The 18,468-nt window shown below is 44.6% G+C and overlaps 1 protein-coding gene across 1 annotated transcript in view; it reads right to left on the bottom strand.

The window, feature by feature from the left end:
• The window catches only part of LOC130285506 (BOS complex subunit NOMO3-like), a 105,941-nt gene that overhangs the window by 23,184 nt on the left and 64,289 nt on the right, over positions 1–18,468 (bottom strand). Inside the window, exons 17-21 of the mRNA XM_056536985.1 lie at positions 14,860–14,923; positions 14,484–14,579; positions 9,295–9,504; positions 3,469–3,551; positions 3,176–3,335 (exon numbers count right to left, since the gene is read on the bottom strand). Coding sequence (XP_056392960.1) covers positions 3,176–3,335; positions 3,469–3,551; positions 9,295–9,504; positions 14,484–14,579; positions 14,860–14,923 — 613 coding nt within the window. The remainder of the gene's footprint in view (positions 1–3,175; positions 3,336–3,468; positions 3,552–9,294; positions 9,505–14,483; positions 14,580–14,859; positions 14,924–18,468) is intronic.

Here is an 18,468-nt window from a genome sequence, read left to right as displayed (position 1 = left end):
CAGGAATCCGGAGCCCGCTCCATACTCCCCTGTGAGCGTCACAAGCATCTCCCCGTGCAGACGCGCCTTCTCCCCTCAGCTCTCTGAAGCTACAGCTGGGGGGAGTGAAGGCAGAGGACGCAGGTCTGCACGGGGAGAAATAAGCCACGCCCCCTCATCTCCCCCCGCACGTCTGCAGGGGAGAGAAGACAAATACAGCTTCTCATCTCCCCTGCTCTGCTTCCGAGGACACAGGCTGCAGAGTATGGAGCAGGCAGGAGTCGGGAGCCCGCTCCATACAGACTGCAGATCGCCGCCGCACTTGTCAGGTCCGGCCCTGCTTGCTGTACGCGCTGCATGTAACACTATGAGAGTATGAACTGTATACAACACTAACTGAATGCACTGCACATAACACTATTTACTGTATGCAACACTATGACTGCATATAACGTGAGTGTATGAACTGTATACAACACTAACTGTACGCGCTGCATGTAACACTATGAGCGTGTGTAATATATACAACACTATAACTGTACACACTGCATGTAACACTATGAGCTTATGTACTGCATACGACACTATACCTGTACGCACTGCATATAACACTATGAGTGTATGTACTGTATACAACACTATAACCGTACGCACCGCATATAACACCATGAGCGTATGAACAGTATACAACACTATAACTGTACACTGAGTGTATGAACTGTATGCAACACTATAACTATGTACTGCATATAACACTATGAGCGTATGTACCATATACAAGACTATAACTGTAAGCACTGCATAAAAACTATGAAAACTGACCGTATGCACTATATCTAAATACTATGAGTGTTCACTGTATGTAAATACTATGACCTTAATATATACACCTTATATATGCAATGAACTTATAAACAGTATAAATGCTATGCACAAATACAGTGACCCTATAATGTACAAACCATATATACATACTAATGCTATGCACGTATAGACCTGTACATGGTATAGTGATTGTTATAACGCACATATTTAGGGGTGGCATGCACAGGTTGGAGTATTGCCATGTAAGATCTCAGCAGGCAGCAAACAACTCCAGAAACATCTGTGAACCATTGTACCAACCTAACTGCAGTCAGAGCAACAAGCCCAAGAGTAAATACCCTTACCACAGCTTAAGAGCTCATCACAGTGCATCAGGACGTTTGATAGTACTCGTTCCCTTGGTGATGTATGCTGTGAACTGGACATGACTCCTTCCCCTCCCCTCCCCAGGACCTTAACCCATACCTACTCGGGAACGAGCAGAAACGGTCTGCCAGCAGGAATCCTGTGAGAGGAAGGAGATATTGAGGAAGATTTATTAACAACCAAGACCACAAGAACAGTGTTCCAGCAGCCTGAAAACTCCGCTGTACTGTTGAGGCTCGCGGCGGGTGATTCAAACCAGAACATAGCATTTCCGGCTAAGGCACACATGACCCAGGAGGGACCCAGCAGAGGTCACCAGCAGCACGCAAAATGAAGTGAAAAGTGCCGAACAGTGAGTGACCCTGCAGATTCAATAAACCAGCTGTACTAATTCTGGGTACTATTGGGGATATAAACTACCGCAGCACTTACCTACAGCCTTACCAGACATGACCTGTGTTCGCTGGATCCCGCCACCGCTGCGGGCAGAGCCAGCAAACCTGTACATAACATTACCAAACTCTCCTAAATTGAGAGTCTCAACGCTGACCTGGAGTGAATCCTGCCAAAACCATCCGAAAAAATGTACATTCGCCCCGCCAGTAAAAGCAGCGGGCGTTATAATATATATACATATATTCCAGCCCCTCACACAAATACAGCCTGATAGGCTTAACACGTGTCATGGCTATTGGCCACTTTAGGGATACTTTCTCCTAGTTACAGGCAATGTGATTGACTGACTACTACCTCCCCTTTTATTAATCCGCTCTGTGTAACCACCACTTTAAAAGAAGGAGAAAAAAAAAACTAAGCAGCGTGAGGTGTTAATAATTGGTATCGGTACGTACTTAGGGAAAAAAAAAAAAAGTCAGTACTCCTACTCTTTTAGCTTTTGGAACATCCCTAATGAAAAAAATGATAATATAATAATAGCTATATCTATCTCTATATATCTATCTCTTGCTATACAAATACGAATGAAAGAAGCGGCACTCCAAAATAGCTTCAAAGCTGTGGTTTATTCACCCATCATGTGAATGGTGCTACGTTTCGGTCTCCACAATGAGACCTTTCTCAAGCCAATTAAACATTTTAATAGGCTTGAGAAAGGTCTCATTGTGGAGACCAAAACGTAGCACCATTCACATGATGGGTGAATAAACCACAGCTTTTGAAGCTATTTTGGAGTGCCGCTTCTTTCATTAGTATTTGATTACCAAGGGATACGGAGTCCTATCTCCAAGAGCAGAGCACCCACCAGGACCGGGAGTCCTATACACAGTGCCGGGCCTTCCTTTTAATTACTATCTCTTGCTATAGATATCTTGACACATGACCACTTTATACCTAATTTTATTAGTCTCTTCTTGCTGTTATGTTTCCAACTAAAGAGAAGTTAAACTTTGTTTAGCTAGGATTCGATTCTGATTCAATGGCTGATATGATTCATAGATACGAAGCAGCCTCGAAGTTAACAATAAAGGACATTAATGGATGTCTGCGACTGATGCCCGGCCCAACAAATGTACCTCTTGGGGCTCCATACAGAGCAGCCAGGCCAGAGAATATAGGGATTACCAGGAGACAGGAGTCTGTGTTCCTGTAGATAATGAGCGACAAGGCGTGCACATCAAAGCGCCTGACCCAGTGGCTGGAATTAGTGGCAATGCAATCATATCCGCTTTCCTCTGGGTGGCCAAAACATCTGTTATGCTCAGCAAATATGAGCAGCAGTGTATGCCTTACCAGTCAGTGTACAGGAGCAAGGTCTCGTGCCTTTGACAGAAGTCCCTGCACCTGTACTGGATTCGCCCAAAGCGAATCTTTCCCCCTCAAAAGAGAAAAAAAAAAAAAAGTTGATTGTAACAAACCAGAATTCTATGTAAAATTTGGATCTAAATCGATTACTGCTAAACTGCTTCATTCATCTCCATTAGCAATCTGTAATGTATAAAACGGTTAAAAAAATATATATATATATTTTTTTTTTAAAAGCTCCCACCTGTATGATCCTTTATCATCAGTGAAAACAGTAATGAGAGGTGAAGCTACTCCTTTCTCACTGATCACAATTTCAACACCCTCTAATTCCGGGTGGATCTGTCCATCCAGAAACAAGCCGGCTTTCCCATGAATCTCTATGAGCTTTCCCGGACAACTTTCTGAAATTGAGAAATTAACAAGATCGAGAAGAGGTAGTAAAGATTCTGGCACAGAACATACATGAAATGTAAATATAGTGTCAGCCTTATGGCACCACTAGACAAGTCTCCATGCAAGATGACAGCTGCTTACCTCCACTGACAACAGTCTCCACAGAGGGGGGGTAGAAGAGAAGTTCTTTAGATGAAGGCGTCACTGTGATCTTCTCACTAGATCTAAATGAGAAAAAAAGGCAATAAAGGGGTTTTGCCTATGACAGTATCTCTCCCTATAGTGCAGCGTTACAGAGGACCTTGGCTCTTAGGTGGATTACTCTGCAAATTATATATCAGAGCAAAATTTAGCTATATATGGATCTGACCCTTCTCCTTAATGATATAATTCAGAGTATACCGGCATACCAGCATAAGCAATATGATCACCAATTCAACTTGTCAAGACATAGGGGGAGATTGATCAAAACCTCTGCAGAGGAAAAGTTGATCAGTAGCCCATAACAGCCAATCAGCTTGAATCTTTCATTTCTTAAAAAAATAATAATAATTTGAAATGTAAAAGCTATGTGATAGGTTGCTATGGGCAACCGGTCAACTTTTCTTCTGCACAGGTTTTGATAAATCTCCCCTATAGTCTACTGACTTCCGGCCTAAAAGGGGCATTCCGGTGTGGACATTTATATGCAATTAAAGCCCTTTTACAGAGTCATGTATGTTCACAATAAGTAGATTTTTTATGCTTTCCGTAAAATCTCTTTCTTGGAGGATCCGGGGGGGGCAGCACCCACCCATTTTTTCTGGTGTCTTTGGTTCAGTTGTCTGTCCTGTCTGGGGGTTAGTTTCGGTGGGACTGTGAGTAAATGCTGCCACTAGGCAACAAAAGAAAGTTGTCCCCTCCCGGCAGGATATACCCCACCTACAGACTCTGAACTAATCAGTTTAATCCCAAAGCAGTAGGAGAGGACAGACAGGGAAAGAAAACAAGCAACTGTCTGAAAGAACCACAGACAAAAAAATAACCGAAACCAACCCCCGGACAGACAACTGAACCAAAGACACCAGAACAAATGGGTGGGTGCTGTCCCCCCCCCAATGGATCCTCCGAGACAGATTTTACGGTAGGCATAAAAAAATTAAAAATAAATCTACTTTTCTCGGTCAGCTCCATTGGGGGACACAGAGACCGTGGGACGTACCAAAGCAGTCCCCGTGGTGGGAAAGAAACAAAGCAACTCAGGAGGAAGGCTTGGCCACAGCCGCCTGCAACCCTTTGTGACCCAAGCCGACATCAGCTGACGCAAAAGTGTGCACCTGGTAAAATTTTGTGCAAGGACGACCATGTGGCCACCTTACAGACTTGTAAGGCTGAGGCCCTATTGCAAAGAGCCCAGGAGGCCCCGACAGATCGAGTGGAATGAGCTGAGACCGGGAAAGGCAGAGTCTTCCCTTTGCAGCAGTAGGCTTCCGAGATGGCAGAACGGATCCACCGGGAAACGGTCGCCTTAGAAGCAGGTAGTCCCTTACGGCAACCCTCTGGAAGCACAAAGAAAGTCACATTGACGAAAGGATGAAGTGACCGAAAGCCCGAACCATGTCAAGACAGTGAAGTAAACGCTCCCTGGGATGGGAATGAGCAGGGCAGAAGGACAATATCCTTATTTAGGTGAAAAGAGGAGACAACCTTAAGCAAAAAGTGGGAATCAGTAGGAAAACAAATTTGTCCTGGTGCAGTATCAAATAGAGGTAATGGCAGGAGAGAGCCGCTATCTCTGAAATCCTCCGGATGGAAGTGACCGCAATGAGAAAGGCCACCTTCAAAGGGAGCACCTTATAAAAGGCACTGAGCAACAGATTCACTGAATCACCGAGATTGGATGGAACTCTGAGTTCCATCCAGAGCAGCATCCTTGAGACCTGGGACATCGCCGCCGGGCTGCGAGTGTTGCCCTGGCAATTGACATACGCCACAGCCGTGGAGTTGTCAGACTGAACACAAACAGGATGGTTCTGGAGATGTCGCTCCCAATGGAGAAGGCAAAAGGTAAATTGCTCAGAGTCCCAGAATGTTGATGGGGCGAACAGATTCCTGAGAGGACCAACGGCCCTGGACCGTCCGATCCCAGAAGACTCCCCCTAAACTGCTGAGAGACTCGTCTGTCATGATGACATGCCAGTGAGGGGGAAGGAAGGACCATCCCTGCCGAAGAAGGGGAGCCATCACCGGAGGGACTAGCAAATCCTGGGGGGGGGGAGGAAGAAGAATACTGCGATAGAGGGAAAGCGGAGACTTGTTCCACCGGGAAAGAATGACCAGCTGAAGAGGGTGATAATGAAACTGGGCAGAGGGGACAGCTTCCATGGTCGCCACCATCGACCCAGGACTTCCATGCAGAATCGAATGGAAACTGGAATGGGACGATGGAGAAGGAGAACACCTGCTGATAGAGAGCAGCGCTTGTCCGGAGGAAGCCGGAACCGGGCAACCGCTGTGTCGAACTGGAGTCCCAAAAAGATCAGAGACTGGGTGCGATTCAGCTTTGACTTTCCCTGGTTGATTACAAAGCTGAAACGAGACAAGGTCTGAAGAGTGAGGAGGAGACTCTCCTGATTCTGGTCCCTGGTTGAAGCCTTGATCAAGAGGTCATTCAAGGGATCACGAACACACCCGGGCTCGAAGGATGACGATTACCGCTGCCAGGACCTTGAAGAAGATCCTTGGGGCCCTGGCTCGGCCGGAGAGAAAGGCCACAAACTGAAAATGGCCCTCCGAAACGGCGAAGCAGAGATACCGCTGATGAGCCGGAAATATCGGGATGTGAAGAAATGCGTCCGGATATCCACCGATTCTCCTTGATCCATGGAAGCCACCACAGAACGTAGAGACTCCATACAGAAATGACACAGGAGTAGGTAGCGGTTGAGGTGCTTCAGATCCAGGACAGGGCAGACGGAGCCCCCTTTTTTGGGGACGACAAAAAGATTTGAGTAGAAGCCTGAAAAAAATGCTCCATGGGAAGAACTGAAACGATCACTCCCTGAGCAAGAAGGGTCTGAAGTAGGGATCGACCGATATCGTTTTTTTAGGGCAGATACCGATAAACGGTGCAGGTTAGGGCCGATAGCCGATAACTTATACCGATATTCCGGTATAAGTTATCGGCTATTTAACCCCCCGCGACACCGCTGCAGATCATTGATTTAAAGCGGGCGCTTTAAATCAATGATCTGCAGTGGCTTTTACGGGGCCATAGGCCGCCGCCGCCACCCGCTTCTCTCCCCTACCTGTCAGGGTGGTCCGGGCCATCCATCCATCCTTGCTGTAGTGTCCGGGGGCGTTCCGGGTGCACCGGTCCGGGCTGTCCTTCTTCTCCGGCGGTCATCTTCTCCACTCCGGGCAGGCTCCGGCCTAGTACGCTGCATAGACGCCGCTGCGCAGTGACGCACCTGACGTCACGGCGTAGCGGCGTCTATGCAGTGTACTAGGCCAGAGCCTGCACGGAGTGGAGAAGATGACCACCGGAGAAGAAGGACAGCCCGGACCGGTTCACCCGGAACGCCCCCGGACACTACAGGAACGATGGATGGCCCGGACCACCCCCATTACGGGTAAGTTTAATTTTTTTTATTGACTCGGAGGGTGGGGGAGGGGCCCGACCGGTATAGCGGTATGGGCAAAAATCCATACCGGTATACCGCCCAGCATCACGGTGGGGGGTGCGACGCGGTGCGGTGGGTCGGGGGTGCGGTATGGTGGGTCGGGGTGGGTGGCGGTCGCGGTGCGGGGGGGCGGGGCATTATCGGCTTATCGGCAAGGTAATTGCCGATACCGATAATGCCCAAAATCGTGATTATCGGCCATGCCGATAATCGGTCGATCCCTAGTCTGAAGTGCGACCCGAAAAGCTGCTGCCAAGAAAGGAGAACAAGGAGGTCAAGAACGAAAAAAGCAGTCCCTTGGAAAGGAAGCAAACTTGATAAGATACCAGTCGGAAACGACATCTCGGACCCAAGAGTCCTGCACCTAAGCCAGTCAAGGAACAGGGACAAACGACCTCCCACCGGAAAAGAATTCTCGGGTGGGGGCGTCCCTTCAAGTGGAGGGAGGGTTCCGGGTGCCTGACTTGGCTGCAAAGTGGCCTGAATGGTTATCCGTATCTGAAAAGGGAGGTGACAGCGCTCCGTGGTGAGATAAAAGAGGATTGCGTGGAAATTAAGAAACATGAAAGTCGCTCACCTGATGGAGTTGTGTACCCACATACACAACAATGGTGAGCATATAATATAGAAGTGTCCGCAGCCCTCCGGTCAATAATGGTAGTCGGGAGAAGGAAGCTTCAGGAGAGACGCCGGCTCAACGTGACGCAGGACACAAGCAGCAAGTAAGTAAAAGCCAAGAGGTTTTATTTCTTGGCTTTTACTTACTTGCTGCTTGTGTCCTGCGCCACGTTGAGCTGGCGTCTCTCCTGAAGCTTCCTTCTCCTGAACAGTTATCAGACTTTCAGGAAGAGCATGCGTTGAAGGAAGGGACCTTCCTAACCAGTGAGGGTGCTGGTCTGGCTGCCAGACCTGAACCAAAAGACCGAAAGGACTAAAAAGGAAGTTGACTTCTGGCGAGAATCGGTATGGCGGGACTTATTCTGGGGCAGTAAGGAGCTCTTACATACAGTAGCCTCTGAGATAATTTTGTCCAGGTGTTTCAGATGAGCTAGGTCCTGGAGAAAAGACGTCCCGTGAGAGACTTCTTAGAAGTGGCATCAGCGTCCCAAGCCTTCAGCCACATGAGGTGACGAATCGCAACCAGGTTACCTGTGAAAAAGCTGAACAGCGGGCAGACTGCAAGGAAGCAGAGCACAAGTAGTCTCCAGCATTGGAGAGTTGGAGTGCAAGATCTGCCAAATCTTCCGAAGGGGTGCCAGACAAAATACCCTGCTGGAGCTGGGAAGCCCAAATAGAAAGGGCTTTGGACACCCAGGCAGAAGCGAAGGCTGGAAGAAAGGATGAACCAGCCGCCTCAAAGGCGAACTTGGCCAGATTCTCAATCCTCTTGTCCGCCGGATCCTTAAAGGAGGCCGCCAGGAGGGGCCGACTTTCTTTTGTTGCCTAGTGTCAGCCTTCTAGTGGCAGCAGCATATACCTACGGTCTGTGTCCCCCAATGGAGCTGACCAAGAAATTTTTGTTACTGGTAGTGACTCTATGTCCCATATTATTCTTCCCTTCCTACCCCCCTCTTTACCAAAAATTTTATTATTTTATACCTTTTACTGTCATCACGGAACATTTGCATTTAGTCACTATTTTGTGACAATAGGTTTTAAATGTTTATCATCTCAGGGGGTTTGGCTAGTTCTACTAGAAAGGCGAAATACGGCACTCTCACTCTGTGTGGTACTCAAGGAGGGTCCCACTCCTTAATAGATGGTACGAATAGAAAAACTTGGCACAATTTGGCACTCAATTGCAGGGTGATAACTTATAAATTTATTTTGCAATCCACAACGTTAAACACTGACGTTTTGGTCCTACAAGGACCTTCCTTAGAGTACGGATTGCTGCGGAGGCTGAGGGAGAAACCGGCCCTTGGCCGGGGAAGAATGAGCTGTTATAGAGCAAACTGCGTCACTGGAGGAAACTCCCTTCCTCCAGTGACGCAGTTCGCTATCACAGCTCATTCTTCCCCAGCCAAGGGCTTGGCTTGTTTCTCCCCCAGCCTGGGTAGCTCTGCTGTCTGAGTTTAAGTCAGCCCCAATTGACATCTGTAATGTAAGTGCTGTATGCCTAACTATGCTGAGCTGTTAACGCAGGTATGGAGGGCACATGCTCATGGGGGAAATTATGCATATTGAAATATGTGCATTGATGTGCTTGCAGTTGCTGGTGGGTCCTGCAAGCAAACAATATCACATTCCAGACCTTTTTGTTTTGCTCCTTTAATAACTTATTGTACTACCATTGGGAACTCACCTTGCCCAGTAAGAGAATTCATATGTAAAGGGCCCCTGAAGCTCCTCTACAACCTCTTGAACAGGCGGCTGTATATCAGTCTCTTGGGCATCAGCTTTAGCTCGCTCCAACCTACGAGCCTCAATCTCTGCTAACTGCTGCTCTCGCCGGGTCTCTTCAATAGATTTTAGAGGTCCTAACACCAGTGCTGGTTCAGTGTCTATGGAGGATCTAACGGAAGGCAAGAAAAAAGTACATACATTAACACTTCCTATGTGCTGCTACAGGGTAAAGAGGGCAGACAGACGATAGTGAGTGGTATCAACAACCTGAGCCAACCTGCCACCTAGTAAAGATTGTGCGGACATCTGCAGTCCGGGGCCAGCACAGTCTACAGTAGTGTCTGAGACAACAACTTTTATATTTGGGAATAACACACGCTTAACCCCTTAAGGACAAAGCCCATTATGACCTTAAGGACCAGAACATTTTTTGTCGATACTTGAATCATTTCTTGGTGAAAAATTCCAAAATTTTATTTAAAAAAAATGTTCTAACGTTGAATCTCTCTGCTTGTAAGGCACATAGACATACCAAATAAACTATATATTGATTCACATATACAATATGTCTACTTTATGTTTGCATCATAAAGTTGACATGTTTTTACTTTTGGAAGACATCAGAGGGCTTCCAATTTTTCACAACATTTTCAAAATTCAGTTCAGTTTTGTAGTGGATTTGAGGGGCCTTCATTTTAGAAATACCCCATAAATTACCCCATTATAAAAACTGCACCCCTCAAAAAAAAAAAATAAATAAATAAACACATGGCATACTATTTTGAAAACTACACCCCTCAAGGAACGTCATAAGGGGTACAGTGAGCCTTAACACCCCCACAGGTGTTTGGTGACTTCACTAAAGTCGGATGTGTAAATGAAATTTTTTGACTAAAATGCCCCCGAAAATTTTTAACACCATTTCTTCTGAGTATGGAAATATCCCATGTGTGGATGTAAAGTGCTCTGCGGGCGCACTACAATGCTCAGAAGAGAAGGCGCGCCATTGGGCTGTTGGAGAGAGAATTTGTTTGGAATGGAAGTCGGGGGCCATGTGCGTTTACAAAGCTCCCATGGTGCCAGAACAGTGGACACCACACGTGACCCTATTTTGGAAACTACACCCCTCACAGAATTTAATAAGGGGTGCAGTGAGCATTTACACCCCACTGGCATTTGACAGACTTTTGCAACAGTGGGCTATGCAAATGAAAAATTTAAATTTTTCATTTTCATGGACCACTGTTCAAAAAAATCGGACAACTGTGGGGTGTAAATGCTCACTGCACCCCTTATTACAATCCGTGAGGAGTGTAGTTTCCAAAATGGGGTCACATGTGGGGGGGGGGGTCCACTGTTCTGGCACCATGAGAGCGCTCACCTCCTGCTGTTGGATCCCTCCGCCACAAAATGCCAGGATCGCCATCTCAGGAGACCACCGCCACTGCTCGGGACTGTGGTCACACCGGACCCCTGTTAAGCCTCCCCACACCCTCCCACCACTGATTACCCCCTCCCTCCACCGCCGATCACCCGCTGATGCCTCCCAGCAGGACAGGTGTTTGGTCGGCCAGTCCGGCCAACTAACCACGCCGATCGTAAGGTGGCACCGGTGCCACCTCACTCCTGCTGGGCAAGGGTGATTGGTGCCAACTCTGACTGCACCAATCACCCTTTTTGTCCGGGTCACTGGTGACCCGATTGACCCGGAATCGCCGCAAATCATCGATTGCGGCGATCGCAGACATGCGGGGGTCTCAGGACCCCTCCAGAGCTTTGCATGGGGTGCTTGCTGAATGATTTCCACAGGAATCTTGGTCTGATCCCCACCCGGCGAGCGGCGGGGACCGGAATTCCCACGGGCATACAGGTGTGCCCTTGGTCCTTAAGTACCAGGACGTCAGGGTGTACCTGTACGCCCTTGGTCCTTAAGTGGTTGAAGGGGTACTCCGGAGGAATTTTTTTTTTTCAAATCAACCAGTACCAGAAAGTTATACAGATTTGTAAATTACTTCTATTTAAAAATATTAATCCTTCCACTACTTATCAGCTGCTGTATGCTCCACTTGTAGTTGCGTAGTTATTTCTTGTCTTACTGCAGTGCTGTCTGCTGACACCTCTGTCCATGTTGGAAACACAAGCAAAAAATGGTCTGGGAGGCACTGCTCGTATCTTTGACACAAATAGGACCCATAGGGACGACGCGTTTCGGCATTAACTCGTGCCTTCCTCAGACAGACTGGGGTGCTGGTATGGAGATCCTGTGTTAATGCTGTGCTGCCGCGGTCTCAGACACTCTGGGGAGAACTCTTGGTAGACGTGAGGAAGGCACGAGTTAGTGCCGAAACATGTTGTCCCTACTGTAAAAAGCAAAAGATTAAATATATGTTGTCCTCTGCTAGCCCAGGTCCTTTTTGTGTCCAAGATACGAGCAGCGCCTCCCAGACCATTTTTTGTTTGTGTTTCCGCCATTTTGTATCAGCTTCTTCCAGGAGTTTGATTTTGGTCAGAGTGCAGCAGCCATCATATACAGTCATGGCACTAAATGTTGGCACCCCTGAAATTTTTCAAGAAACTGAAATATTTCTCACAGAAAAGGATTGCAGTAACACATTTTGCTAAACACCTGTTTATTCCTTTTGTGTGCACTGGAACTAAACCAAAAAAGCAAGGAAAAAAAGCAAATTGGACATAATGTCACACCAAACTCCAAAAATGGGCTGGACAAAATTATTGGCACCCTTAACTTAATATTTGGTTGCACACCCTTTGGAAAAAATAAACTGAAACCAGTCGCTTCCCATGACCATCAATAAGCTTCTTACACCTCTCAGCCGGAATGTTGGACCACTCCTCCTTTGCAAACTGCTCCAGGTCTCTCTTATTGGAAGGGCACCTTTTCCCAACAGCAAATTTAAAGGGGTATTCCAGAAAGTTAAACAGATTTGTAAATCTTAATCCTTCCAATAATTATAAGCTACTGAAGTTGAGTTGTTCTTTTCTGTCTGGCAACAGTGCTCTCTGCTGACATCTCTGTCTCGGGAAATGCAGAGTAGAAAAGGTTTGCTATGGGGATTTGCTTCTACTCTGGACAGTTCCCGAGACATGTGTCATCAGAGAGCACTTAGACAGAAAAGAACAACTCAACTTCAGCAGTTCATAAGTACTGAAAGGATTAAGATTTTTAATAGAAGTAATTTACAAATCTGTTTAACTTTCTGGAGCCAGGTGATATATAAAAAACATTTTTTCCCAGGATAACCCCTTTAAGATCTCTCCACAGGTGTTCAATGGGATTTAGATCTGGACTCATTGATGACCACTTCAGAACTCTCCAGTGCTTTGTTGCTATCCATTTCTGGGTGCTTTTTGACGTATGTTTGGGGTCATTGTCCTGCTGGAAGACCCAAGATCTCGGACGCAGACCCAGCTTTCTGACACTGGGCTGTACAGTGCGACCCAAAATCCGTTGGTAATCCTCAGATTTCATGATGCCTTGCACACATTCAAGGCACCCAGTGCCAGAGGCAGCAAAACAACCCCAAAACATTATTGAACCTGCACCATATTTCACTGTAGGTACTGTGTTCTTTTCTTTAGGGCCTCATTCCGTTTTCGGTAAACAGTAGAACGATGTGGTTTACCAAAAAGCTCTCTATTGGTCTCATCTGTCCACAAGACTTTCCCAGAAGGATTTTGGCTTACTCAAGTTAATTTTGGCAAAATGTAGTCTTGCTTTCTTATGTCTGTGTCAGCAGTGGGGTCCTCCTGGGTCTCCTGCCATAGCGTTTCATTTGATTTAAATGTTGACGGATAGTTCGCGCTGTCACTGATGCTCCCTGAGCCTGTAGGACAGCTTGAATATCTTTGGAACTTGTTTGGGGCTGCTTACCCACCATCCGGACTATCCTGCATTGGCACCTTTCATCAATTTTTCTCTTCCGTCCACACCCAGGGAGATTAGCACAGTGACATGGGTTGCAAACTTCTTGATAATGTTTAGCACTGTGGACAAAGGCAAACCTAGATCTCTGAAGATGGACTTGTAACCTTGAGATTGTTGATATTTTTCCACAATTTTGGTTCTCAAGTCCTCAGACAGTTCCCTACTCCTCTTTCTGTTGTCCATGCTTAGTGTGCCACACTAATGCAAAGACTAAGTGAACTTCTCTTCTTTTTAATCTGCTTTCAGGTGTGAATTTTATATTGCCCACACCTGTTACTTGCCCCAGGGGAGGTTAAAGGAGCATCACATGCTTGAAACAATCTTATAATTTTGTCCAGCCCATTTTTGGAGTTTGGTGTGACATTATGTCCAATCTGCTTCTTTTCCTCCTTTTTTGACTTCGTTCCAATACACACACAGGGAATAAACATTTGTATAGCAAAACATGTGTTACTGCAATCCTTTTCTGTGATAAATACTTCATTTTCATGGAAGCCAACATTTACGGCCATGACTGTACAAGGCCTACTCTACTATAATAACTACAGTAACAACTCAGCAGGTCAGTATATTACTTTGGTGTGGTGGAGCGGGGTCTTCCTATATAAACCGATTTGCACCCTCCACTAAATGAAATCGCGGTTTGCTAATGGGTTGTCTTGGCAGCTCTGCACATTTATTAGGCCCTGCCAGAAGTAGCTTGTCAGCATTACATTGAGAGGCATAATACACTGCAATACAGAAGTATTGCAGAATCAATCAAAATACTATAAAAGAAAAAAATAATAATAATTTGATATGGCTTCACATGAAATGAGCGGATCTAATTTTTCCATGTAAAAAGAAAAAAAATAAAATAAAGAAAAAAAAGCCCCACAAAAAAAAAAAAAAAAAAAAAGACAGTATTTTGTTCTTTTTTTTCTTATTTCCTTTTCCGCACCAAAAATTTGTGATGATCATAAAGTTGTATGCATCCTTTAATAGCAACCAAGATGTATTAACTGATCCTGCAAACTATAAGCCTCAACAGAGCTAAGTTGCTGGGGGGGGGGGGGGGGGGGGGGAACAAAATTATTTTATAGTGCTTAGGCACATCCGTAAGGCCAAAATAGGCCGATTCATTAAGGGGTTAATTTGACCACTATTTTTTTTTATTTATAACACAGTATACATACATAGCCTGCAATTGTTCTCTCTCTTACTTAATAGTGACGGTCACATCCATTAGTTTATCAGCTGTTATCGTCCCATGGACGTGATGTCGAACTGCTGTCAGGGTAAGGATACTAGGGGAGGACCTGTTAAATACAAAGATTGCAGAGACAAATATAAATAAATTAATATCATACATACATATATATATATATATATATATATATATATATATATATATATATATACACATACACATAATATTTTCTACTATATTTCTTCGTAAAAAGCTCTTCACCATTGCCTACTAAAATACTGTTACATTACAATGTTACATTCCCAAACCCAGGATCAAGAATCTAGCAGGGTAATATTTGCTGACATTACACCTCACAAAATCTAACATTTGTTAAAGAAACTGCTTACGTATCATATGTGTAATAAGCGTGTTCGAAGCGATGGCAGGATCTCGGGGTGACTTTGTAAACACCTGGAAACAATATAAATAAAAGAGGGTATATCAACAGCTGTATGCAGGAGGGAATCAGGAGAAAAGACAACTTTGCCCCTAGACATCTTATCCCCAATCCAAAAGGATTGGGAAGAAGATTTCTAAACGCGTGGGTCCTGCAGCTGGGGGAATGGAAGAGGTGTGGCATGACGTCACATCTCCCACCGCGGGAACCTGCAATGAGATCACAGGGGGGGGGCCCCGTGACCCTGACCCCCGTGATCACACATCTTATCCCCCACCCTATCATGCTAAATATTTTTAGATCACAGGGGGTGCTGGCCCGGCTATCCCCCAGCAGGGCCAGTCACGACCCCACCAGCAGTGGGGGCTGCCGCGCCCCCTCCATATAGCTCTATGGGAGAGCCAAAGATTGCCAAACAGCTATCCCATAGAGCTACATGGAGGGGGCGCGGTGGCCCCTGCTTATGGCCGAAGACTTCAAGGGGCCCCATCGGTCAGACCCCCGCGAACTAAAACTAATCCTGCGGATAGGGGATATGTTTTTTAGTATTCCTGAAGATATGTGATATATTTCTCAGTAATATTTAGCATGAGACTTCTCCTTTAACCCCCTAACGACGCAGGACATAAATGTACGTCCTGATGTGGTGGTACTTAACGCACCGGGATGTACATTTACGTCCTGTACATGACCGTGAGCATCGGAGCAGTCTTCTGCGCTGGTCCGAGATCGAGCAAACCAAATAGGAGATAACACTGATCAGTGCCATGCCCTATGCATGGCACTGAACAGTATTGGCAATCAAAGGATTGCTATAAATGGGGACTATTAAAGTGTAAAAACAAAAGTAACAAAAAGTGAAAAATAAAACTTAAATTATGAAAAATCCCCTCCCCTAATAAAAATGTAAATCGGCCCTTTTCCCCCCCCCCTATTTTACCCCCAAAAAGTAATTTTTTTTAAAATAAACATTTGGTATTGCCGCGTGCGTAAATATCCAAACTATTAAAATATCACGGTTTTATTAGATGTCATGCTGTTCTAGGATCCATTCCATTAAATGATGTTCATCCTATATTATTAAATGGTACTACTCTAACTACCCATTACTGCTTATGATTACTGGGTGTCACACTTTGCACATATTTCCGGTAAGTCTTCCTGTGACGAGAGAGGGGAGGACTACGGGATCTAGTCATGAAAAATCCTATTCTTCACTGCAGAGTTATAGGTATGACTATAAAATACTTTAAAACTGTTTATGTGACGTTTTTACTTTTCAAGATGACCTATAATGATCTACCGGATATGTCTATAATATCCGCAACATCCAAAGACCTGATTCTGCAAATTAATATTTCTACATACAGCTGAGTGGTTGCTTTAGTAATATTTATATAACTGTGTTATATTTGTTATGTATTGTTCCTTGGCCACATTGTTTTCTTTGGCCAATCTTTCCTTTGTTGTAAATTTCTCAAAACAATCCAATAAAAATAATTTAAACCAAACTATTAAAATATAAGGTTAACCCCTTAAGGACGCAGCCCATTTGGGCCTTAAGGACGCATACAATTTTATTTTTACGTTTTCGATTTTTCCTCCTCGCCTTTAAAAAATCATAACTCTTTTATATTTTCATCCACAGACTAGTATGAGGGCTTGTTTTTTGCACGACCAGTTGTCCGTTGTAATGTCATCACTCACTTTACCATAAAATGTATGGCGCAACCAAAAAAATACTATGTGTGTGGGGAAATTAAAAAGAAAAACGCAATTTTGATAATTTTGGAAGGTTTCGTTTTCACGCCGTACAATTTATGGTAAAAATGACATGTGTTCTTTATTCTTTGGGTCAATACGATTAAAATGATACCCATGATAACATACTTCTCTATTACAGTTGCGCTTAAAAAAAATCACAAACTTTTTAACCAAATTAGTAGGTTTAAGATCCCCCTATTTTGAAGACCCATAACTTTTTCATTTTTCCGTATAAGCGGCGGTATGGGGGCTCATTTTTTGCGCTGTGATCTGTTCTTTTTATTGATACCATATTTGCTTATATAAAACTTATAATACATTTTTTATTAATTTTTTTGGGAATAAAATGTTATAAAAAAAGCAGCTATTTTGGCCCTTTTTTTTACATTCACGCCGTTCATCGTACGGTATCATTAACATTTTATGTTAATAGTTCAGATATTTATGCACGCCACAATACTAAATATGTATATAAAATATTTTTTTAACACTTTTTGGGGGTGGAATAGGGAAAATGGGACAATTTACGTTTTTATTGGGGGAGGGGGGTTTTTCACATTTTTTTTTACTTAATTTTTTTATACTTTAATAGTCCCCATAGGGGACTATTTATAGCAATCATTCGATGTATAGGACATAGCACTGATCAGGGTTATCGGTGATCTTCTGCTCTGGTCTGTGGGAAGGCAGATCAGAGGAGAAGACTCCCGGAAGGCAGCGGAGGCAGGTGAGGGGACTTCCGTCTGCCGTGCTGGATGATTGGATCGCCGCGGCAGCGCTGCGGGCGATGCGATCATCCATTTAAGTGACCGCGATGCTGCAGATACTGTGATCTGTATTGATCACAGCATCTGAGGGGTTAATGGCGGACATCCGCGGGATCGCGGGTGTCCGCCATTACCGGCAGGTCCCTGGCTGCGATCAACAGCCGGGACCTGCCGCGCATGATCCGGGCATCGCTCCGATACCCGGGGTTATGCTTAGGACGTAAATGTATGTCCTGGTGCATTAAGTACCACGTCACCAGGACATACGTTTATGTCCTTCGTCGTTAAGCAGCATTTATTTATTTTTTTTTAACGTTCACTCTGTTCACCGTACGGTATAATTAACCATTATACCGTACGGTGAACAGAGTGAACGTTAAAAAAAAAAATGCTGCTTTTTTTTATTTTATAAAAAAAAAATGTGACAAAAAAATGTATTAAAAAAGTTTTATATATGCAAATGTGGTATAAAAAAGGTACAGATCACAGCACAAAAAAATGGGCCCTCATACGGAAAAATGAAAAAGTTATAGGTGAGCAAAATAGAGGGATTTTAAATGCACTAATTTGGTTAAAAAGTTAGCGATTTTTTTTTTAAGCAGTACAATAATAGAAAAGTAGCTAATCATGGGGATCATTTTAATCGTATTGACCCACAGAAGAAAACATGTCTATTTTACCGTAAAGCATACAGCATGAAAACAAAACCTTCCAAAAGCTGCAAAATTGCGGTTTTCTTATAAATTTCCCCACACAAATAGTATTTTATTGGTTGCTAGTTCTCAAGGACTGCTTGTAAATGCCGCCGTGAATGGTAATGAGTGCATGGATGGATGATGTGGGACTATAGATGTCAGTCAGTGATATGTAATGGTGTGAAAATTAAATTAATAAAAAATAAATGATTGTGTTAGCAGAGGAGATGGTGGAATATATGTATTCACTTGAGGCAAACGTGTGAGTGTGAGGTGGTTGAGAATTAGATACTGATTGCATCTGATGGTTGAATGAAAAGTTAGGTGGTCATG

This window comes from Hyla sarda, chromosome 8 (genome assembly GCF_029499605.1).
Source record: "Hyla sarda isolate aHylSar1 chromosome 8, aHylSar1.hap1, whole genome shotgun sequence".
NCBI lineage: Eukaryota > Metazoa > Chordata > Amphibia > Anura > Hylidae > Hyla > Hyla sarda.
The sequence above is the reverse complement of the archived record's forward strand: the minus strand, read 5'-3'. Positions and strand labels throughout refer to the sequence as shown.